The sequence below is a fragment of the Numenius arquata genome, chromosome 7 (genome assembly GCF_964106895.1).
Source record: "Numenius arquata chromosome 7, bNumArq3.hap1.1, whole genome shotgun sequence".
Classification (NCBI taxonomy): Eukaryota; Metazoa; Chordata; class Aves; order Charadriiformes; family Scolopacidae; genus Numenius; species Numenius arquata.
Genome location: NC_133582.1, coordinates 24,934,270 through 24,958,706, shown reverse-complemented (window position 1 = coordinate 24,958,706; position 24,437 = coordinate 24,934,270). Strand labels below are relative to the sequence as shown.

Genomic DNA, 24,437 nt, shown 5'->3' with positions numbered 1-24,437 from the left:
TCTATTCCTGTAGTAAGATAAATTTAACATAAGTACAGTCTTCTTTGCTTCCTAATTATTAAGAAATAGATAAAAAAAACCCTCAGAACACAGAGGTACAGTTCATACAGATTAGATTTCACCAAGAACACCTGCATGAGGAATGTCTTTGGTATATGTTTATGTATACTGCTCTCTTGGACATCAATGATAACTTAAGGTTTTATATTTGCCTACAGTGGAGAGGGGGGTGCCTAAATGAAACAGGAACCTTCTTGTAATGGCTTGAGCAAACATCTGATGCACAGGAGCAGTTTCCCAACACAATACAGTGTGTCTGTACACTCAACAAGAACAGGAAACAATGTTCTTTAAAAATCAGTTCCCTTCTGGTAGAGAGAAGTATCCTCTCAGCCACATCAAATATGCTCATGCTATCCATAGTTCCGTGTTTACAGACTTAGGCAGGCATATGTCCACATTTCTCCTAACACATCATCTTTTTCTCTTGGAGACATTACTGTGGCTGAATTTAAATTTCTGGCCCTTTCTCCAACGTTTCTGGACATCAAACAGACACAGCTTCACCGTGCAGCAGGTTAGTTTAAACACACAAGTGACAATAGGACATACACTGTAGTTTTCCCAGTAATACCAACTGCACATATACTGAACATCCATATAGTAGTTTCTAGAAACAGAATCATGGAAACTAATCCTATTCATAGATTTAACAGATTGTTTAAATGGTGTGATCAGCACTGTGGCACTGGAAGGTGAAATTGAACATGTTTTTAACATAGCTTAGTTTTACATTTTGCATACTTGTGTCATTTGTAGGGCAGCTCACTCATGAACTTTTAATCCAGCTTCAAAACTCAATGGAGACAAAAATTATTTTCCTGTAGATTTGGAGTAGCTCTGCATCCAGTCATATCCTGTTCTTGACACATAGAAAGCCTGTACCATGATGCTGCAATTTAATCACAAATACACATGCATGACTAAGACCATCAAATGACATTTACGCACTTACTTAGTTCTTAAAACTATCTATAGAAAAAAAAACTCACACACTTCTTAAATCAGTAACATTTATTTCCATTAAACCAAGACAAATTTTCAAAATTAATATAAGACAAAAATTCAAGGTGGTTGGTAAGGGGAAAAAAAGATAGACTGCATATCATGTATGTTATTTTTATATGCTCAAAAATATTTTTGAATATAACAATACTGGCATGTAGAACTGGCACTTTCCCACAGAACTAAACCAGCAGAATCTTCCCTTCTCTTCTAGTCAGTAGTTCTATGAAAACTAAACACACATACATGCAGCCTGCAACTTCCATAGCAAAGTTTATCTTGGGAATTTGGAACAATGCTCTATCAGAAGTCATAAAATTGTAGCAAAACACTTACTCTACTGCATTTTCATACATGGTGGATTTTATATAATACTTCCTCTTTCAACAAAGAACAATCAGTCTTCCAATGTTTACTGTAAGTGCTTAAAACTGCATTACTCCTTGTAAACGGGCCTGAAGCATTAATAAAGCCTTATTTATTTGATACAGATTAAAGCACTCCTGCAAAATTACCACTCCTGCCCAAAATTAAAGCCATTGAAATCCACAGTTTTGCCTGTTGGTTTCATTGGGCTCCAGATTTGCTACAGCGTTGGACAAAACACACAATAAACAACATTAGTTTTTAATTGTTTCAATAAAAATGTTCCACCTTGAAAGCAGTATCTTCAAGTATTGCTATCCTGGTCTTCTAACGCCTATTGAAAATCCTCAAGAAACGAGACAAATGAAAAAAAAGCCTGAATGGAGAGAAGAATGCATTTAAACAATGATCTCCCTCTCCTTACCCCACCCCGCCCTCCCACCCAGGACCTTGCTGACTTAATTCCAGACTCACAATTTATTGTACAGCCATGGTCTGGAATAAGCTTTCCCTGAGTGCTCTTTCTACCTGTTTCAAAAAGTCAGAATGTGTTTACTTCAATTCAGCCATTATTATTGCCATTATTGCCATTATGTGACATATCTTCTAGGCAAGTTATTTCATTTTGGTAGCCCTGGATTTTACATATAGACAAACTTGTATTCTATTGCTCCAAATATAGAACTTGAAAGTGCATCTGACTTCTAAACAGTGTTATTCAGGCAGGTTTCAGAAAGTAACTAGACCCAAAAGATGTACATGCACAAACCTTCATAATGATTCATCTCCATTAACAGATGCAGAATTAACAGTGTATCTGCTCGGAAATTTAGTGACAAAGCATCATTAAGAGACAGAACTGCTTTGCTCCTAAGGTCTGGATATTAGAAGGGAATAAAATACTGTGTTGTGTAAGGAGTCAGATATGGAATAGGAATGAGCATTAATTTCACATACAAGTAAAGCAAGCGTTTCACGTGCAAGATGCAGTACTGCATCCTCATGGCATTTATATAATCTTTGGAGGTCTAGTCTCTACCTGCTACCCACCTTCACACCAACAGGAGTTGTGTGATATACAAAAGGAAGCCTCAGAACTGCATTAGAATTTTGCTTAAGCTAGTCTAAGTCACAGGTATTGTCACAGACTTTAAATGCAAATCCCCAGAGGACTGACCTAAAACGTACGATCAAATACTACACAATGTAAATACTCTAGGCGACTTGTGTTAGTGCTGCTGACTGTATTCAGAATTCAGTAGTCTTGCTTTTTCTTTTCAGTATTTCTAGCATACGAAAAGGCATATTTATGTCTTCCCCCATAAATAAAGTTAGTCTGATAATTTAATTTTGTAGATTTATAAAATATTTTCTATGCAACTTAACACAATTGCCTAAAAAAAAACCAAAATTAAATTTAAGAAATAGTATATTTACAATTAAAATAAGTACAGACCTTATTGGATTTGCATTCATTTATCGCACAAAATAATTTACAAGGCTTAAAGTAATAAATAAGTCAACTGGAAAGCTTTCAGAGATGTGCATTCTCTGTACGTCAGAGTGCAGTACAGTTTCAGGAAGCAGTAATATATTCTGGCTAAAGGTTTTTCATGAGTCCTTATGTTGGACGGCCTTGACCAAAACGGGATTTTGACCTGGATTCAGAACACATAAGAAACATATGCACATTATTACTGCTAGAATTTTAACTTATTGTCCAGTCAGCTCCCTAGTACAGTACTTGCTTGAAATTACTTTCATGTTAAAGTGTCTTCTGAGAGAAGAAAAGGAAAAAGAAATCTCACTCTCAAAATCTATTATTGAGAAAGTCACCTTTCTGCCAGGATATTTGTACCCACAAACTGCATATTTGTACAAAAGTACACAGCTGAAAGAACGGTGATGTCAAATATCTTCTTGTGAAACCACTAATTCTACAGAAAGTCATATGCATTTTTTTGACAAAAACAAGACCTGTGAGAAATTCCTCCGACAATGTATTTGAAGCTTCCAGCCCACTCCTTAAAAGTTTGTCAGGAACTCCACTACAAGCTTCAGCTCAAGGGGCTCACCTGCTGGCCAAATTACGACCAGTTCTATGCTCTACGACTACACACAATGTGCCAGCTTCTCAGTTCTTTGTTTTATCCATTTAAGGCACAGATGACCAATATGCAGTAACATAGGTTTTTGGTGTATGTGGGGAAGTTTGGTCTTGTTTTTGGCAGGAGGCCAAAGAACAGGCTAAGGGATCTTGGCTAATGCTCTTCCAGTTATCCATAATTTCACAGAAACTTCTACTGGAGCAGCAGCCAACCTTCCAACACAGAAGCTATAAAGCAGTTCTTCCAGCATGGGAACAAGAGTTTCATTCTCTTAGCTCTAGTTTAATTTGACAAATGAAGCTTTCACATCATATATGGTTAACCTGCTGGAAGGGATACATACACTTTTTTTGTGTATGAAATGAGGCGTGTTTTTCTTTAAATAAAACCCACCCATCCCCTAAATCCACATTCTGCTTTTTTCCTTTTATTTTAATACCTTACCTGGTATTCTTCTCGGCGTTGTTTTGTCGTGCGCTGATCTGTGCCGAGGCCTTTATCTGAGCTTCAAGTCTAGAATAAATGCCTCCTGCATACTGGAATCCAGAAAAAAAAAAAAAAAAAAAAAATCAAGTTTTGCCATTTAATCAGTGAGTTTTCATAAAAATCACTAATATTCAACAAAACCTATGGCATACTTTATTATCACAAAGGTTTCATTATCACAACCCAGTACTAAAACCTTTTAAACCCATTCTGTTTTCCATGTCCAGTTTTTAAAGGTAACAAATGTAAATACTATTTTAAACTATTTTCCCCGACATGGCAAACACTACATTGTGACCGGACAAATCTTACTTCTTTGCTGTCTTTTGACTTGATTCGATCAAGGTCACCCAGTCTCATTTTTATTAAGTGCCCTGTAATCTCAGACATTCTTCTCTGATCTGTCAGGAATAAGAAAGACTCTTTAGAACAGACATTTTCCTTGCTACTGAACACAAGAGAGAAGAATTAGATACACATGTTACTGATATTCTATTTGTAAAAGTAGCTTTCTTTTCATTTCAAAAAAATCTTGAATAACCAAAGATCCTAGATCCTGATACATAATGTAGCTTCAGCAGCGTTCTTGGCAGATACCAGAATCAGCCTGAGGCATTACACTGAGATCAAAATCCATGGGAATGATTTTGAAGTAGAGGCTTTCAAAACAGCAAAAATGCACAAGAATCTCAGGAGAGATTAAAAAAGGTGGAGCAAACAAATATAATTCTGAATATTTTTAGTCAGAAAGACTGGGAAAGAGAAGTGAATGATTACCTCTGTTTATCTGCACAGACAACAAATGGCACAGGGATGCAGGAAAAATTATTCACATACTTATGTAGCCATCAGATGACACAACTATCACCCCCGTAGGTTATGTGCTGACATTCCAATAAACAACATAAACCATGCTAACAGACACGTATAATCATGCATTTTTCAGTTCTTCTCTGGCAAACTTGGAACTCCTCTTCAGTACTTTCCCAGCCAGTAGGCCCAATGCTGCCCATTTATTTTTCAATCTGTGTGCAAGACTACAAGGTATAGTATTATATGGTGGATTTTGCTTCTATTATTCTACAGGAGAAAAAAAATCTTTGTGGTAGGAAAGATGAGATTGCTCATAAATGCCAATCAAATCCTAAAGTAACATTTTCAGAAGGAGTTCCTAGCTGTATGAATATTTTTGTACAATTTGGAAGATTATGAGATTGCTGTGTGGTTTGATTACTAATGATTAGCCTACTTGAAAACTGTTCTCTTCCAAATGAGAAGCAACTATAAAAAAATACACCCAAAAAAACATTGCTGTATCTGAGATGAAATTCAACCTAAAGGTTTCTAAGTAGTTATATTTTAAGAAAATTAGCCATTTCTTATATGAATTGTCTTTGCATAATATTAACTTTATGAAAGCTAAACTCATGCAAGAACGGACCATCTTCTCTTTGAGCATCTTGGTTGAATCTTAGTGACCTGGAAGCATCCCACTTGTTCTGCTGCATACTCACACTGGTTAGAAAAGAAAGATGCACACAATGTTATCAGTAACACTTTACAAAAAGGGATATACTAGAATACGTTCTCAAGGACTTTGAAAATTACTTACACGAATGGAGATGCATCTCGGGAACTTGACTATCGAAGAAAGAAAAACACATTAAGTATGTTTTAAGATCGAGTCCAAAACTTAAGAAAATTCCTCATTATTCAACCCAACTAGAGAGGCTGGTTTCACAGCTCTGATTTTACCTTGTCAGACGGCTTCTCCTTTTTCTGAACACTAGGTGAAGAAAACACTTTCTTTGGGTGCTTGTGGGATTTCTTTAATTTCTCCTTTCTCCCTGCTAATTGAAGAAACATCTACTCATACCATCACAGATACTTAGATTTTCTGAACTATACAGCTACAAAATAATTTTTCCCTCTATTCCTTTATAAACAGAGTAAATGAACAGGCTATTTTCCCTTTGTTAGTGCTCCAGGCGTGCTAACACACACAGATTACTCAAACACTTTTCCATGAGAAGTGTACAAGAACTCAAGTACATATTTAAAATGCAGAGTGGTTACACATAACTGCACAACCTTTCTGTTGTAAAATTAAAAGCAAGTGCACATACAAGCTACATCTTTGACCATATTAATTCAATCAACAAGCTCTAAGTGATATCAGACCAAAGAAGTTTAAAGTCAAACTACAAAAATTTTCCTTCAACCTTTGTTTTCTTTTTTTTTTCCCCCCAAACAAACTGGTACACTCCAATCCCTTTAAGTCAAGACTAAAACAACAAAGAACTGTCTCTGTTCAAATGACTTATTGCTAGGGTGAAAAGGAGAAGCTGATTTTTAGCTTTCCATGTTCCTAACCCCCTCACATTTAAAAAAAAACAAACAAAAAAAACACCCCCCCCCCCCCCCCCCCCAAAAAAAAACCCAAATCCTTTTACATCATATAGAGATTCTCTTCAATGCAGACACAGTTCTAGCCACATTCACTAGTCCTTCCACTACGTAACCAAAAGAATATTCTGGAAAAAAAGAAAAAAAAAACCAGCATGCAAAAATATAGTTGTGTAGCTACTGCCATTTCTTCCAACATTTATCTCCACAAAACTCCATAAAAGTCACTTGATAAGTCTTTTCTGCAAAATACGCCCTTGATCAACTTCGAGGACATCTCAGACACAAAGAGCTGCAGCTTTCCTTGTTTGCCAGTGATTTTTGATGGCACTGAGCAGTGGGGTAATTTCTATCTAAACACAGAAAAACTAGAAATAAAATTTAAGTAACATTCTTTTTTAGATTGCCTAATGTTTAAAATTTGCTTACAGAAGAATTCTGTTGCCTTGAATCCCTCTAATACCCAGAGAGGGCAACTGTAGAGACTTGTTGTACCTGGTTTCCTGCATATTTCTTCTTCATCCCCCACTTCATCCTCAGTGACCTCTGAGCCAGTGGTATACTCCTCCTCTTCAGATAACAATGACTGCTGTTTCTAATCAAGAGGAGGAGAGTGTCACAGATAAGTGAGGCTTGATTCCAATTAAACAATACATTAAATCTGTCCTGAAGGAGTTGTCTTCACATTTAGCTCTGTATCTTAGTGACACAGCTGTGCATAGTTACGTCCAAGAACATGATTCTCAAATGTAAAGAAAGTAATTTCAAATCTTTGATTAGAACGTACTGACAAATATTTTTATTTATGTTTCTTTCAAGAGCTCAAACACTGTAAGAGGTTGCCCAGAGGCTGCAGAATCTCTATCTTCAGAGATACTGAAGATTTGACTGGATATGACCCTGAGCAAAATGGTACATCTTTGAAGTTGAATCTAACTTTGATGTTGGCCCTGCTTTGAGAGTGGGAGGAAATAGATAAGATGACCACCAGAGATCCCTTCTAACTTGTATTGTTGTATGATTCAGTGTTTAATATCCAATGTATTTCTGGCTATATTCTTTTTCTAATTAATAAGAAAATTTATGTTAAGGTAGCGAATCACAGAATACAGGAAACTACAGGTTTACGGATGGTTTTGTTGAGGCTTGCTGCATCTTGCAAACTGCCTGAAATTGCTGAGATACTCAGTAATTAAATACCACAAAGCATGCATATCGCAGCACACTACAAATACACACAGACTATGTACACCAGAGCTACCTGCATTAATAATTTATTGCAAGTTGGTCTGGAATATCTGGTTGGCTTTCTTTTTGTGAACTCACCCTAACACCTAAAATTTTTTTTTTCCTGCTATCTCTTGTACATCATAATAAACTATGGGCTCCAATATTGGAACAGATGGGGTTGCAGGGAATAGTTCCTAACTGATCAGCACAGAATGATGAAAATATTAAGGAATGTGATGTTTATATTGTTTGAGTATACGCATATCTTTTGAAGTAAGTGATAACGAGTGCCTACTAATGCACAAGAAACAATAAAGCTTAACACGGACTGCAAGTTCAAAAAGTTTAGGAGCCATGTTTTTGCAAGAAGAATCATCTTATTATAAGACTCTCAAACATCACACTGCAACACAAATCCTCAAGAGTGACAGACGTAAACTGCTGCTCTCTTAGCATTTACATATAAAAACAGTAAATCATGTGACATCCTATGCTACTGAAAGAATGACTCCTGATTTCCTGCATTTGGCTAAGACCTCAAAATCTGACAAAAGCTTTTTGCAATGAAACAGCAGCATACAGAAGACATGAAGCATCTCAGACAAGTCAAAGAGACTGATCTTGATGATTTACATCTCTGTCAGCCTAATGAACTATTAAGAACTGATGCTTGCAGTGCTGGTCTATTGTTTGTTGTCATTTATAAAACCATTTAAAAGGAATATATAATCTTTTTTCAGGCCAAAGTCGTATTTCACACATACTTTCTTGTAAAAGTGTCGCTATGCTGCAATCTCCAAATTAAAGCAACAGTAAGAAAATATATTTTCCACCAAATTAATTAGAAAATAAGACAAAACACAAAGCTAGTTCCCTGCAAGTGCAGAAGAGCAAATATTTAAATTTATAAACAAAATATTTTACTAACCAGCTGTAAAGTCCAGTTCTTCAGAGAAAGAAACTGTTGCCACAGAAAGAGAGAGAAAGGCATATAAGTTAAAGAAATAATAATAATAATTAGAATTAAAAAAGTGTGAGTGGAATTCTAAAAATAGGAGTGGTATGTTAGCATACAGCACTCTACACTGGTAACTCCTAGAAGGCCTACTCCATTGTTAACTATAAATTATGGTGGAATGACTAACTTCAAACTGATTATGAACCAGTGATCACTTAAATGCAGTGAATTCAGAGTCATGTTTTAATGTGCCTAACCTTAGCACTAAAAATATTTACAGCTGATTTTAATCAAAAAAGCAGACCAGGAGAGGGAGGACAGTTATGTACCAGATTGTTATAGAGTTTAACTTGAATAGCCTCCTGCTATTATTATCACAGGAGAGCTTCTGATATTCTCTTTGAAATTCTCATAGAATCAGCAGCATTGTGCTACCATCAGGATTTTTGAGTTACCAAAAATTCCACAATTGGTGCAGAAATTAAAAAATTTAACTTCGCATGAAAGCTCTTTTTAAACCAGAGGTAGTATTATAAAGTCTCCTTAAACTTGCCTTCAAAAGTATCACTGTTGACCTGACATACACATAGTAATGTGATATAAACATACATTCATGGTAGCTCTGGAAAGTAAAATCTTTCACATCTTGGGAAAAAAAAACCCAACCAAATCACAACCCAAGTTACTGTTCTTCATTTATGGACTTGCAAAAGTCATGTGGACATACCCAGATACATCAGCAGACAAAACAAAGACAGCAATTATTTAATATTTGCCATGTGATATATTTCAAAGTACAACTGGATCTTTAAATATCATCAGTTTAAGAATGGGGTGGAAAGCACAAACATATGGAGAATTGCCTCTGATATACAGAAGTATTTCCAGCAGACAGGGTAAAAGTTTTGCATTTTCACTAACCAGATATTTTGTACTTATGCTAGCTTATGCTATCCTGCAATGTACAGCAGTGCACTTCTTTCTCCAATTATGTAACGCTTTGGCTTTTATTAAAAGTTGTCTAATGAATTCTTCAAAGTACCCATGTAAGAATCTTCATTATCAGAAAAAAGGGGGAAAAAAACATTAGCACTCACAGCATTGATTTCTCCAGTTTTGGGACCCCATGGCGTATTTGGTTCTACAAGCACATCACATTCAATGCCTTTTTCATCACAGAGCCCAATACCAGAATCACTTAAAGAGAAAGATGTGAAACGAAAATAAATTTTTCTGTTTCGCATATTTAGAATCACTCTTTTTACTCATCATGCACCAAGAGAGAAGACAGATCTACAAGTTAGCCACATAGTATTTTGATTACAACCCATTAAAATATAAAGACATGAGTGAATGCTTATGAAGGATGATTGACTAAGTGCCTGATTGAAATATGCAAAAGGGAAAAGTACTTGCTCTTCTCTTCCCCATTTCAAACTAAATGATCAAAAATAAGTGAACTTTAAAAAGTCCTATGTCCCATTTTAAAATGGAAAAAAAATAAAATGTAATGTACGTACATGTTAAGTGTTGAAGGGTAAGTTATTTCAGTAACACAATAAGATGTTCTTACCTATTCTCATCCTTAGTGAAAGGAACAACAATAACATCTCTATGATGAAGCAGATCATTCAATATTTTAGTAGTTTGAGATGGCAAAGCATCCCCATCTTCAGTTCCTGAAGGTAAATCAACCATGTGATCCCTCACTTTGCAGCCCTGTGATACATATACACGAAAGATCAAATATTTGAGTTAACGGGAAGAACTGATTTCAGTAAGTACAATAACAAAAGTTCAAATTCGAACTCGTGTCCCAAGGTCCTAGCCTGCCTTGGGACGCTGCAACAATTTACAGTCCTTCTTTTGGAAAAGATCAATTTTAATAACACACTGTTGCCTCCCCCCCAATGTGTTATGCTCTTTTAAAAGCGAGTCAGTATTGAAGTACCTTTGGGAGGGTTGTAGGATCAAATCGAAGTACTTTTTGGTTACAACAGGGATATACTCCTGTCCCAGTTGAGCCCAGAGCACTTGCTACACCTGGATAAAGAACTGGCTGCGAATGGTACTGGCAATGGGAGAATTCAGTACACAGGAAAGACTACATCAGAATAAAAAGAGAGATAATGCCAAGTGAGACTACCAATGGAAGCCAAAATTTTGCACTATAAAGAACATATACCAAGCTTTATTGCCATATATTTTCCAAACTGCTTTAATCCCTGCCTCATCCTCCAAAAGTCACCCACAACAAGCCACCTACAGACAAACAAGTGAAAGTGAAAATATACTAACTTGGTTACATCTTGAGCAGGTCAACCAATTGACAGTCCCCCAAAGACGCCAATAAACATCCCGCCAGGATTTCAATTCCTCATGAAGGCCAATTAAGTACTCGTGGATTTCCCAGGTTTTGTCTCTAAAAAAGAAAAAGGTCAGGTTGCAAACAAAGTCATACCTCTGTTTTGATCCTGCCACCATAAAGGTGAGGTGGAGAAGGAGCAGAACACCACATGCTCCACTGGTGAAAGATCTACAGAAGAGTTTAGAACAGGAAGGATATACAATGTGGGACAAGCACACAATCACAGGCCCTGGTTCTCACAGAGGACTTCAACTACGCTGACATTTGCTGGAAAGACAACACAGCCTGGCATGTACAGTCCTGGAGGTTTCTGCAGAGCATTGATGATAACTTCTTGACACAGGTGGTGGAGGAAACAATGAGGAGAGGTGCTCTGCTGGACCTTGCGCTGACAAACAAAGAAGGTCTAGTTGGGGATGTGAAAGTCGGGGGTAGCCTTAGCTGCAGTGATCATGAGTTCAGGATCCCGCATGGAAGAAGCAGGGCAAAAAGTAGAATTACAACCGTAAATTTCAGGAGATTCAAAGACCTACTTCAAGGAATCCCATGGGCTAAGGCTCTAGAAGGAAGGGGAGTGCAAGAGAGCTGGTTGATATTTAAGCACCACTTTCTCCAAGCTCAAGATCGGTACGTTCCTAGGAGCAAGAAATCAGGCAAAGGAGGCAGGAAACCTGCATGGATGAACAGGGAGCTTCTGGAAAAACTCTGAAGGAAGAGGGAAGTTTATAGAACATGGAAAAAAGGACTGGCTGCTTGGGAGAAGTATAGGATCGCTGTCAGAGTATGCAGGGATGCAATGAGGAAGGCTAAAACCCACTTGAAATTAAATCTGGCAAAGGATGTCAAAGACAACAAAAAGGGCTTCTTCAAGTACATCAGCAGTAAAAAGAAGACAAGGGAAAAAGTGGGCCGCTGCTGAATGAGGTGGGTGCCCTGGTGATGGAGGATGCAGAGAAGACAGAGCTACTGAATGTCGCCTTTGCTTCAGTCTTTACTGCTAAGTCTTGCCCTCAAGAACCTCTGACCCTGGAGATAGGAGAAAGTGCCTCGAGTAAGGAAGACTATCCCTCGATCCACGAGGATCAGGTTAGAGATCATTTAACTAAACTTGGCACCTACAAATCCATGAGCCCTGGATAGGATGCAGCTGCGACTGCTCAGGGAGCTGGCAGATGTTATTGCAAAGCTGCTCTCCATCATCTTTGAAAGGTCATGGAGAACAGGAGAGGTGCCTAAGGACTGGAGGAAAGCTGATGTCGTGCCAGTCTTCAATAAGGAGGATCCAGGAAACTACAGGCTGGTCAGCCTCACCTCCAATCCCTGGTAAGGCGATATAACACCTTCCTGAATGTCATCTCTAAGCATGTAGAAGAAAAAAGGTCATCGGGAGTGGTCAGCATGGATTAACCAAAGGTAAATCATGCTTGACCAATCTGATAGCCTTCTATGATAGAATGACTGGCTGGGTGGATGAGGGAGAAAGCAGTGGATTTCATCTACCTTGACTTCAGCGAGGCTTTTGACAACGTCTCCCGTAACATCCTCATAGGTAAGCTTAGGAAGTATGGGTTAGATGAGTGGACAGTGAGGTGGATTGAGAACTGGCTGAATGGCAGAGCTCAGAGGGCTGTGATCAGTGGTGCAGTTCTCTGTCTTTACAGTAGTTAAGTTGTGCAACAGAAGCAAAGTACTGTCATTCTATTTTATTTATTTTAAAAGCCAACAAAACGTGTTTCTATGTAGCTGCAAAGCAACAGCAATTTACACAGTTAAGAATGAAAGTTTGAAAATATAAGACCATGTCTTTTTGATGGATCTGAGACTTCTGGTCTTAAAAATACAGGACTTTGCTCCTTCCTAGTGACGACACACGCCACTTCAGAATAGAATACACAACCTGCACTGGTGCATGCCATCTTCAGAAAGAGCAGATTAATGTTTTCCCACAATTTTAAGCCCTGTCCTGAAACGTTTTTTATTATATATACACATCTAACCTAAGCAAGGAGTATTTCCAACAGGAAGTTAATTCTAGGCACCACTAGAGGACCAATAAGCATAAACCTATTTTTAAATCATTAAAGATAGGCTTGTATTAGCTCCTAAGCCTAAATTCATTAGCAGCCAGCATTACTTCACTTAAGGATGGTAAACGGATTCTGAGTAGAAAAGTAGTCACAAGTACCACACGGCAAATAATTAGAACCTAAATAATCCTCTGAGTAACTTTAAAACCTTGTACATTTATATGCTAGGAAATTCATAGCAGCTACATACAGTCAGCTTAAGTGAAATAATACAATTAATTAATTTTACGTGATGATCCTAATAGGCCAGGACAGGGTCGCAAGATTCCGTTCTATTTAGACTGTTAGGCAGAATTTGATCCACACCTTGGAATTACTCATGGCAGGGAACACTAAACACATTACCAGGGAACTGACACTGAACTGTGTTTGGTTGTTCTGAATACATTTGATGAGAAAGGTCTCCTGTTACTAATTTCCCGCTATCTTCCTTAAAGGGGGCACGTGGGGAGGGTGGGAATTGCAGCTGATCATGCACTGATCTTCATTAAGAAGAGAACCCAGCTGTTCACAAACATGGATCAAACAGACAGAATTGAATTAAACATTTGTGCCAAATGAATAAGGCTTACATAAAGAATAGATTCTGGAAGCTCCTCTGACAAATACTTTAGAACAGAAAAACAACTGGCAAAGTTTATATATAGTAGCCTTTAAGCAGGCTAAGTATTTGATTTGACAGTATAAAGTCAGTCCAGAAAACAATCTTTAGCACTTCTTTGCTGGCAGAGGTGGATCTATCACTCCACAACAAACATTGCGGAAATGCAGCCTTTAATTTAATTGGTCATCAACTACACGTATCTTAAAACTCTTCAATGAAAGAATTAGCTAAGCGTTTTCTATTTAAGGCAGTACAACCCAAAATAGCTCTCCCAGTAATCATGGCTGTAGTTTTTCCATTTCCATTCAGCAGCAACACTACTGAATGAATTTCAGAACATCATAATTGCGCCCGTTTTTGGGGTGTTTTTTTTGCTAGGTAACATAATGAGTTGAGATGTTTCATACTGCTCTTCAAATATCTATGACTTCATTTTGTAATGCGAGTATCTGATAATTCCTAAACATGTAGTATTTTTTAAAAACACATAGTTGAAGAAATATTTTTAATATACATATTTTCACTACCTTATATGAACATACACAATATTCCCATGTTGATCTATGTTGATTTTTCCTGGTACACAAGGAATTCTTCTTTCAGTTTCTTTAGTTAGCAGCTTCTTACATAAACAACACCTAGATTTAAAAAAAAAAAAAAAAAAAAAGAGACAGTACTGGAGTAAGAGCACAACTTTGAAACGCAGGGACTGTCCTTGCAACTGAAGTAGTAATATAAAAAGACCGTACCTGTATAAAGTTGCTGCATTTCCTCGAGAATCTGGATTTAGGTAGTCTGGATCAAAGAGTCTCTCAATCTTCTTACAGAAAAGTTTACTATTAATGACAGCAACACAGCTTACCCATTAGAAAAAACTGAAAATTGTTTTATGTATCATGATACTAACAATTATATTCTGATGATATGCAAAGTTATGATATTTCTTTCAGAATGTATTTTTTAATGTGATGTTCCTTGAAAATAATCTGCTTGGATAACTGGTTCCTGACCAGCTCAGCTGTTATTTTTACAAAGATGTGAGGAAAGAGATCTCTTAATTTTTTTCCTCTATTATATTCTTTGTTTGCCAATATTAACTGCCAGCTTCTATCTTGACTAAAAGATCTTCTATTAATGAATACTTTTGCAAAATTACACTTAAGTTTAATGGTAAAAATTATAATGTCTTCATCCCTATTGATTAAAATACTTTCCTACTTTCACCTTGCTTGTCTGTCAGTCTGCCCTCCAATAATTGGCCCTTATCTTGATACTGACTAAGCTGGAGTCCTTGTGTATGAAATAGTATTCCATCAAAACTATTCAGCCTTCTAGACATCCTAAATTCTATCTCCAAACATCAGAGTTCACAGGATGCTGGACCCAAACCATTCTCTATGAATTAGGAGCATGTCATTGCATAAAAGGTTCCTTACCCTAATCCTGGCTTCCGTGTGAGAATTCATGAATAATTTGTCCACATCACACCCCTAGTATGGCATTTCCTTTTGCTCATTTTCTATAAAAAGCTATTTCCTTTTGCTCATAATTTTAATATAAAATTGTGAAGCCACTTCATGATAGTCTGTGTTAAAGATATATACACAATTTATACTCTCCCATAATGTAACTCAAACCCCACAGTGTCTTAGCTGTTCTGAAAAATGATTCAAAAGCCTGACAACACTTCAGTAGTGTACTACAGCGCAAAGAGTTACCTCTTAAATTTGTCCCTTTTGTCCTTTAACTCTTCCACTTCATTGTGCGTGAAGAGATCAGCAATGTGTGTGACAAGATTAGCATTGATACAATTCATGTTACACGGCGTGGCTACAATAGCATTCATATTTTTGTGACAATAATGAATGCATTTTTCTACCTAGGAAAAATAGAAACATTAAAAAGAATGTTAAGGCATTCTAGACAAAGCTATCTCAAAAGATGTACTCATTGCTTCAAGTTGTTATTTTTTGTGGTTTTTTTTTTGTTTTGTGTTTTTTTGTGGTGGTTTTTTTTTTAAGTGTCTGGTGTTTTGGAAAAATATTTCAGTTCAACTTAAAAATAAAAACAAGGCTGAGATTTATCTAATGGAGATTCTAAGTTAGTTTATGTTCTCCTCCAAAAGGTTTCAACAGACCAGAAAACAACTCCACAAATGTCTCATCTTCAACAAGCGGTACCTTCCAGTTGCTTGTAAAGAGAGAACCACAGTATTCATTGTACATAGTACTGCCTGGATCTCAGCGTCAACAGCTATGTTTACTGTGTATTTAATTGTGGGTCACCCCAACAACAGGATTTTTGACAAACTTTTTAACAAACAAGTCAGCAGATATTACTTAAATAGAGCTGGAGAACCAGATCCTAAATTGCAGAAGCATCACTCATGTAAAAAGGATATAAAACAAAGTTATTAATTGATTTAACCATCTCTTTTAATAAAACCTATCAAATGTCAGATACTGATGTTACCTAGATAAGTTATCAGAAGGCAAATCCAAGATCCCACTATCACATTTATAAATAACTTATTCTGTAAGTTTTCTTGCATTGAGATTCTGCAAATATTAATTACTGCACTGAATAAGAAAGCTGGTAAAATCTCAACATTTTCTTCTTGCATCATCTGTTTATGTAACAGCCAAAGCATAACAACCAAGCTGTTAGACACCTGGTAATTAACCAGGCAGAGAATCTTGGTTTTTTAAATACTTACTAATGAATCCATCTTCAAAAACTCAGAAGAAATAAGAATTGATATGACATTTGATGGTTCTAAAAGGCAACAACAAAAATAAAGGTTTTTACATTAATTCTTTTGATAATTTCATATCACATCTCTCCTTCTGAATATTTAGTATCTATTTTAAGTATTATATTACCAATCAACCTGACGTTCCATCTTCCAATATGTAGAGCATTTCCCATCTTAAGAAACAAAATTTTGATTTATCATTTAGGTGGCCAGAGTACAACTAAAGCAAACTGGAATTTATAAAAACTGGAAAACGTGGCTTCATATAGATACAATGACAAAACAGTTACATAACAAGATTAACTTCCACCTGTAGCCACCACACCCAGCTGAGATTTTGCATAACATAACCTTTGCACTGCAAGCTATAATTCTAATCTCTTGGTGTGTTTATATTTTTTAAAAATGGTACCCAAGGCTCACAAAAAGGTTAAAAACTTGCTTCAAATTCATAAAGGCAAAAGTTCTACCACTATATTAGATTGCATTGAAATTTTAGAAAATATTGCTGTTGTACTGATAGGGAGCAGAGAGGAAACAAAACAAAACCCAATAATCATCAGTGTTTTAAAACTACCACTCTGTTCCTGTTAAGAAGAGGTCCCAGAATATATTGGAATTTTTTCACAGCTTCAGCTATCAGGATGTTTCCTCAAAACTGTCAATGTTGACAAATCAGAGATATCTGTTACAACGACCAGAGGATATCTGTTGCAACACTTTTCTAACAAATGGCAAACCTCAGTGCAACAGTCAGAAACAAAGAGACTGGGCTGAACTGTATCAAAAACATTAATCTTCCATTAGTACAGAAAATAATGAACTTACAACAATGATCTACACACTTTTATTTTACCTAAAGTGGGCATTTCATTAGCTTCAGAATCTTTAGTGTTCCTTTTAACATATCTTATCAACCAGTCAAAGATGTGAACGTCACAGTGCACTGAAATGTCCACCTCTTCCCAGCGCTGGGCATCCACTGACAGATATTCAGCAAAGTATTTCATTTCTGAAATCAAAAGGTCTCGAGGACACACAAAATCTTCTTTGAGGTTTTTTGCTTCATCGCACACATGGATCACCATATTTGGCCTCAAAAAGAAAACATGCCACAAACCAAATTAGGACTGTAAGCCAATCGGAACACCAAAACCGATCAATGAAGATCTTATCTCCAAATCTGGATCACATGTTGCAACACTAATGTCACTAACAGGTTTTTATTAACAGAAAGAAAACAAATTGCAGTTATTAACCATTAATAGAAACTATTGTCAGCTAGCACTGTCAGGTGAAGAACACAAATGCACATCCTCTGACACATTATCAGTGCGATTTAATTGTTAATTTAAGGGACTGGAGAAAGAAAATGTCTAGCTCTAGTCCCCAGTTTTGTCTCCAGTTTGTTATGGAATACCACCTGAATTACACAGAGAACTTACTTGCTCTCCCTTTTTAATTTTCTTGAAAAACTGAGCAGTGAAGCACCAAGGACAATAACGACATATAATAGCAATTTTCATCTGTGGAAATTATAATCGTTTTATTGTATAGTAAAATGTCTGTTTCTAAAGAAAACACCAAAGCTACAATCTGTAAATGCTGTCTCTACAGAAAGATGGCTACCATTAGGTTTCAAACAAACACATTATTCTATGTACTTGTATAGTATGGAAAACAGGGACGTTATAGTGTGATAAACAGTGACACGCATGGCTATTTGAATTTGTAGTAAAATTCTTGATTTGCGTTTTTCATTTATGGCTTTCTTTTCCCAACTTTTATATAGGACAAACCTATGTTCACAGAACACTTTTTTTTTAAAATTAAAATGTTATTGAGCATCAATCTTGTTTCATTCCTTTTTAAAATCAGGTTATGTTTCCCATTCTCACCACAGCAATGATCAATCACTCTGCCACAATGGACAGATTTATAAATAAGCTACCCCTATTGCACATAAGAAATTCTCAAACCAAGCACTAGCACATTTCTGTGGCAATGGAGGGTTTTCAAAATTTCTTACAACATTTATTAGAATGTTCCCAGCTGTTTTCTCAGTGACAGCAGAAAAGTAAAAGCAATTTAGCCATCTTTCTGTCAGTTCTATAATCTCCTAGAAAACAAACATACAAAAGTCTTCTTACCCCTGGCTTTCATCAGTGCTTTCTCCACCTTTATGCACAGGACCTTTCTCAGATTCTGAAGAACAATTCCTTATGGAGGTTGTGCTGGGCCTTCCTTAAATGTAAGGAAAAAAGGCTGGATTAGAATAAAAACGCTTGACCTTTTGCTCTTCAGCATCTTGGAAACGCAACTGAAGTACAGGTCTCACAGTGGAGCAATGTTACGCAAATAGCAATAAATCTGTGCTATCACAAGGGCTACTAGATAATCCAAATTCCTGCTCTGAATGCCATGCACTGGAAAACCAACAGCATGGCTGGGTTGCCCAGACACTTTGGCTGCAAACCCAGATCAATCCTGTCTCCATACAAAGCAGTAAGATTCACGTAGAGTCTTCAGCACTTCCTTCTGGGAATACAATCCATTCTTTTAGCTCTCCTTGTCTGCTCTGTGGGATGTGGCTCTTAAGACTCTGTCACATCAAAACTTCTGTTTTCAGGAAGCTTTGCTGCCTGGATATAACAACTTGAGACTAACTCCACTTCTTATCCATAATTTGTTAGCTTTGGAAATACATTGCTTCCAAACAGAAGTGCAGAAGTCCCTTAAGATGTGTTTTTGCTAAGTTTCTCAAATACACAGCTTAAAGCAGCAGATTTTTTATATAAAACAACGCTCAAAGAAACCAGACCATGAAATTTGCCTAGTCCTAGAACTACATCCTCCAACTTATTCCAGGAATAAAGGACAAATAGGTTATCTTCATAAATGCACTACACGCAGTGGAACCAGAACACAAAAGCCAGTGAAGTCCACGAGGTATAGTCACAAATTCCAGCAAGTTCAGGGTCAAGGGTTAAGACAAGCCCAGCATTCAGATATTTTTCAGATCCAGTGAATGGATCGCTGCAATCTGAAACTTCAATCATCTTGTGTGTAAATCAGAAAGATCATTATCTTTTTTAAATAATGGAAGGGCACATATTTGTCTTCCACTGATGAAAACTCGTAAGGTCGTGGTTTTCCCTGATTACTCCCTACTCTCAGATTTCTAAGAAAAATGTTCCAGAAGTACCTTCTCCCTCTCATGTAATGTAAAAGGCTGTACTTTTCTGAAGAAGACCAAGACAGACCTCTTCATCTTATAGCTAAATAACTATACCAGACCAACACCAAAAATGATCGGGAAGCCCTACACAGTTCAGAACACAGCAGTTATGCCCTTCAGGAAAGGAAAGTTATCACACTAGAGGCAGCAGAAACAAAACTCTCTCCAAAGATATAGCCTAAGGCCTTGCGCAGCTAAGCCTTAGTAAGACCATAATAGAGGGAGCACAGTTAATAAAAGGGTAAGATTCACTAGACAGACCCTACTAAAACCTGGGTCAGCCACAGCCTTCAGGGCATCCATTCCATTGCAGGCAGATGACCCGTGCTAGCATTAAAACTGCCAAGGTGGGAATTCTTGATTTTGAATGCAAAGTGAGTATTTTAAAGGAAGGGCCTGTGGAAGAAAAATAACATGGGACAGTTCTGTCTGCAAACATTAAGAAGTTTATTTTGAACACATTTATTAAAGAAAACGAAATAATGCTATCAAGAATATGCAGAGACAGCCAAATTAATGGGAACATCTGAACTTCACCATACATTTCTTCCTATTTTTTTTTCTTTTCCCCAAAAGCTTATAGATTGTTTGACTTCTCACAGTTAGTAATAAATACTTTGAGTAGATGGCTACCTTATACGCTTGTTTACTGCCATAATATGCATTCAGAGGGACTTAACAGCAGTTAGCCTTATAATTAGCAAGTAATAAATGAGCTTCTATAACTCAGCCAAAACCAGAATCCAGCTCAAAATGAATGCAGTCTGATTGCTTTTTCTTGCTGTTACTCATGTCTACAAACAAATCCAAACAGGCACAAAATTCTTGATCCTAACAATAAGCAGATGTGAATAAATACACTAGGAAGCAATTAATTAAACAAAAACCAATTATAAATAAGCTTTTCTCAAATCCCCAATTCTGAAATATACAAGTATCTCACAAGTATTAAGAGGGTGAGTTCACTCAGGCCTGTGAGAAAAAGATTAATTATCCTGATTTCATATCAACAAATTACATAATAGACAGGGAAAATGATTTAGCTGAAGTCACAAAGGAAACGGAAAAATCTCAGGGTAGGATCTTGTAGTAGGAAACATTAGGATACTGAACTGCATTAATACTTATTACATGTATTACATTGTTAAAAAGAAAACATGCACTAAGTGCCTGAAGAGTTCTATAAGCAGAGTTAGCTTGTTAACTGCCTACTGGGAAGCTACTAATCTTATAAGTAGCCACCTGTGGGTACAAGAAGCATTTATTCCACATCATGCATGTAACAAGTACATAATTGAAAGCTGATTGGAAGCATTTTCAGTCTAGACACTCCATATACAGTTTTCAAATATCATCTCTTGATTACAGTTATTAAAAACATTTTATTCTTTCTCCAGCAAAGGTCAAACAGCTGTTTTTCTTTTGCGAAGAAAGCTGCAGCACTGTGAAGGACATGGTAACAGAGAACATTTTGTTTAAATACTGCACTGTCTTCTTTATTTTTAACACAGAAATTGTTTACTCATTACTGAAGCAAATTTCTCATGCAACACATTTACCAAGTCCTACAGGGTGCTGAAAACATCTCAGTCTACAATGAAAATCAGAGAATTACTAAAAGATAGTTAATTAAAAATTCTTACAAGAGAAGTACTTCAGGAGATGTTAATAACATTTAATTGTACTGTGATTGAAATACAACAATTAGGACCGGTCCTCTTCTGCCAAATTACTACTGGGACACACAACTGACCTACACATGTCCTCTGTCGTTGCAAGACTATCTTGCACTGAAGAGTAGCCAGCCTATGCTCCAACTCCTATGTAGCCATCTTGTTACCGAGCAGCAGGGCTAACACAGGCCTTTGTGCTGGGAGAGAAGGGTCTGACATCAAGGGACCACCTTCTCAGCTCTCTGCAGCTTTTCTACACAAACCTTGCTAGTTATTTTAATAGCACAGCTTAACATGATTGCAAATGGCTGTAGGTTGAACAGTGAACAACATGGGGGATACAGAACAGGAGAGTAATTTCTCTCCCCAAAAATCCTCAACAGAGGATTTAGCGTAAGGATTTACGCCTTTTTGAAGGACGAGCTATTAAAAATCACAGAATCACAGAATCACAAAAATACCCAAACAAACATTGATTCTTAATCTAAACTAACTGAAAGCAACTGCATGTCTGCATTACATTTATAATCAGCTCTCTTTTTCAAAGATAAACAAATACTATTCCTGGGTGGACTTAACCACTTAGGACAGGAAAGCATGCACATAGTGATTATAATCAAAGCCAACACATTTCAGAATGACTAAAAACATACCAGTTATAGTAATGGAATCCTGCCCAATAGCAGGCTCCTGAAACTCTGTCTGTGTATCGAGCAAGGAGGATTTGATGTACGTAGCTAAAGTTTCCACAGGACTCGCACCAGAAGCCATCAGGGGATTATACTGGTTGTCAACAGGTGAACTTCCACTGCTTTTTAGTTCATCAAACCTTTTTGCACACTGTCACAAGATTAAATGATAGGATAATGAAGCAGTAGGTTTCAGTACATTTTTAATAACTATAATTTGAGACTGATATTGTATTTCATCTTTTGCATGTCAACAGTTACTGATATTAAACTTACAATTCTTCCTATTTAATTAGTGGTAATAGTAAAGTACATAAATATACAGTAAAATAAGTAAGACTGACCATAATTAAATACTCTTAACAGAAAGAGAAAAAACAAGATGGAACCTGTTTCAACCTTTATTTCCTTAAACCCTGTGATTTTAAGCCTAATCTTCAAAAAGAAAAGTTACGGGGAGAGTTTAAATTCTCTCTGTAACTAGTTCTTTTGCCATAAACATTGTCAAATGTTATTAAAAGTGGCTATAGTAATTGGTTCATAATTATTATTCTTTTACTTTATGATTTCCATTCCATGTTTTGATGAACTAGAAGTTTTTCCATTTTGTAAATTTGTACTGATAAAATGACAACTACAGGTTTGGTTCAGCAGAATCCTATACACAGGTAATTTACACATACAAGTAAATCTACTTAATTCTACAGGTGACCCTCCTGTGACACAGCTCATCAGGCTCCATTCAAGCAGCTGTTTTTATTTATTTTTGATTGAGCTAACGGACATTGCTGCATGCCACCTGCCCCTTTGGGAGCAGTGTACACAGTGACATCCTTCTGATATTAATGTAGCATCTCAAATTTGTAAGGATACCAGTCTACTATATACAACAGATACATAAAAGCACAGGTATACATTAACTTAATTGCCTTAAACAGGGACTCCACATATATGAGACACTTTGTTCTTTTAAAACCAGAGTAGCCAGACATGTAGTAATCAATCGTATTAATTAAAACGAGGAGAGCTCACCAATACTTTTATAATTATTTGCTTAATTTGCATTATACTGTCTGCAAATTGAAAGTAAACAGCAGAGACTTCCCCCCAAACACTTGAAAGGCAGTAACATTCCACATAAGCTCCTACTCCAAACCATTCACTTTTAATGTTCTAAATACAAGGCTACAGTGATGCCCAATAGCAATGCTATAAATGCAAGCTGACACATCTGATTAAGTTCGCAAGAAGATAAAGACCGTTGGCTTGTTTTTTTCCAGCTTTGCTGAATCACAAGGTCAAAAACATTTCCCTCTTTCATCTTACTTCCCCTCAGAACTGAAAAATTAAAAAATATTATTAAAAAAAGTGAAAGCATTTCACCAGAAAATTCAGCAATCCAGAAAGATTAAGCATGCAGAGGTACTAGGTTCTTCCATCTCTATTCCAACCAAAGAAAGAAAAATCTACATCTTGTAGGACCAAGCAAGAGGCAACAGCGATCTAAACTACCTAATGGAGATCTGTAACTCATACTTCCTTAGGATCGTAACGACAACTATAGAAAGTTATCAGGTTTGCCAGTAAGTATATTGTAATCTACATGAGGTTAATAGGTTCTGCCATCCTTTCCATGAAAATCTTAGCTATGTAATTTGAAATATGTTAACACAACTACGGGGGTTTTTTTATTTCACTTTTTAATTTTTACTTTCCAGTAAGTTTTGTTCTTATTCTATATCAGTTCTAATGAAATAAAATGCAGAATGTATTTTCTAATTTCAAAATTCAGGTGTCACAGAAATAATTTTTCTTTCAGTCTACTCCTCATTTAACGTTTTCAATTCTTTAGGTATAAATTACTTCAGAAAAAAACCCACATTGCTTTAAATTTCAATTTCCATCCCTCCCCCAAAGACGTTTTCTTCTTCATAAAGTACTGCTTTAAGTATACAAATTCTTTTATTAGTAAATTCACCTCTTTGGATGTATATCCTGGAACTAGCCTTGCCACACTGTCCCAGTTGATAGGCTGAGGAACACCAATTAGGGAACACAGGATCATATCCAAAACCATTTGATTGTTGTCATATGGAAAGTTATTGTTTTCTGAAAATCCACGACTCATCTTTGGCTCCTTAAGCCTAGAAGAGAAAATGTTATTAGCATGGTCTTACTGCATGGTCTGCTAAAACTTGATCTAGGTCAACTGCAGCACTCAGTAAGTTACTACAGGAAATGTTTACCACAGCATTTGGTACTAAGGCTTTATTTGACAAAACTTATGTATTCATATCTGCATCCTCAAAACCATGGGGGGAGAAGCAGATGTGAAAAACACACCAAAACCAACACAACAGCAGCAGGAACTACCCACTATTCCATTGAGTTCTCTGATTCCAGG

The 24,437-nt window shown here is 36.6% G+C and overlaps 1 protein-coding gene across 2 annotated transcripts; it reads right to left on the bottom strand.

Annotated features, from left to right (window-relative positions):
- Positions 1-1,061: 1,061 nt before the first annotated feature.
- Positions 1,062-24,161, bottom strand: SANBR (SANT and BTB domain regulator of CSR). Of its 2 annotated transcripts, XM_074150579.1 has the most exons (20): positions 24,012-24,161; positions 21,998-22,184; positions 18,584-18,677; positions 17,290-17,528; positions 16,395-16,453; positions 15,397-15,557; positions 14,428-14,514; positions 14,206-14,316; positions 10,918-11,041; positions 10,571-10,723; positions 10,193-10,338; positions 9,717-9,816; positions 8,590-8,622; positions 6,927-7,026; positions 5,781-5,872; positions 5,638-5,666; positions 5,467-5,540; positions 4,338-4,426; positions 3,984-4,075; positions 1,062-3,089 (listed from the first exon to the last, which is right to left on the bottom strand). In XM_074150579.1, the coding sequence occupies exons 1-20, from the start codon at positions 24,159-24,161 to the stop codon at positions 3,053-3,055; spliced, it is 2,157 nt and encodes a 718-aa protein (XP_074006680.1). In that variant the 3' UTR covers positions 1,062-3,052. The 2 variants fall into 2 exon arrangements, with proteins under 2 accessions (XP_074006680.1, XP_074006681.1); XM_074150580.1 differs by lacking the exon at positions 10,571-10,723.
- Positions 24,162-24,437: the final 276 nt, after the last annotated feature.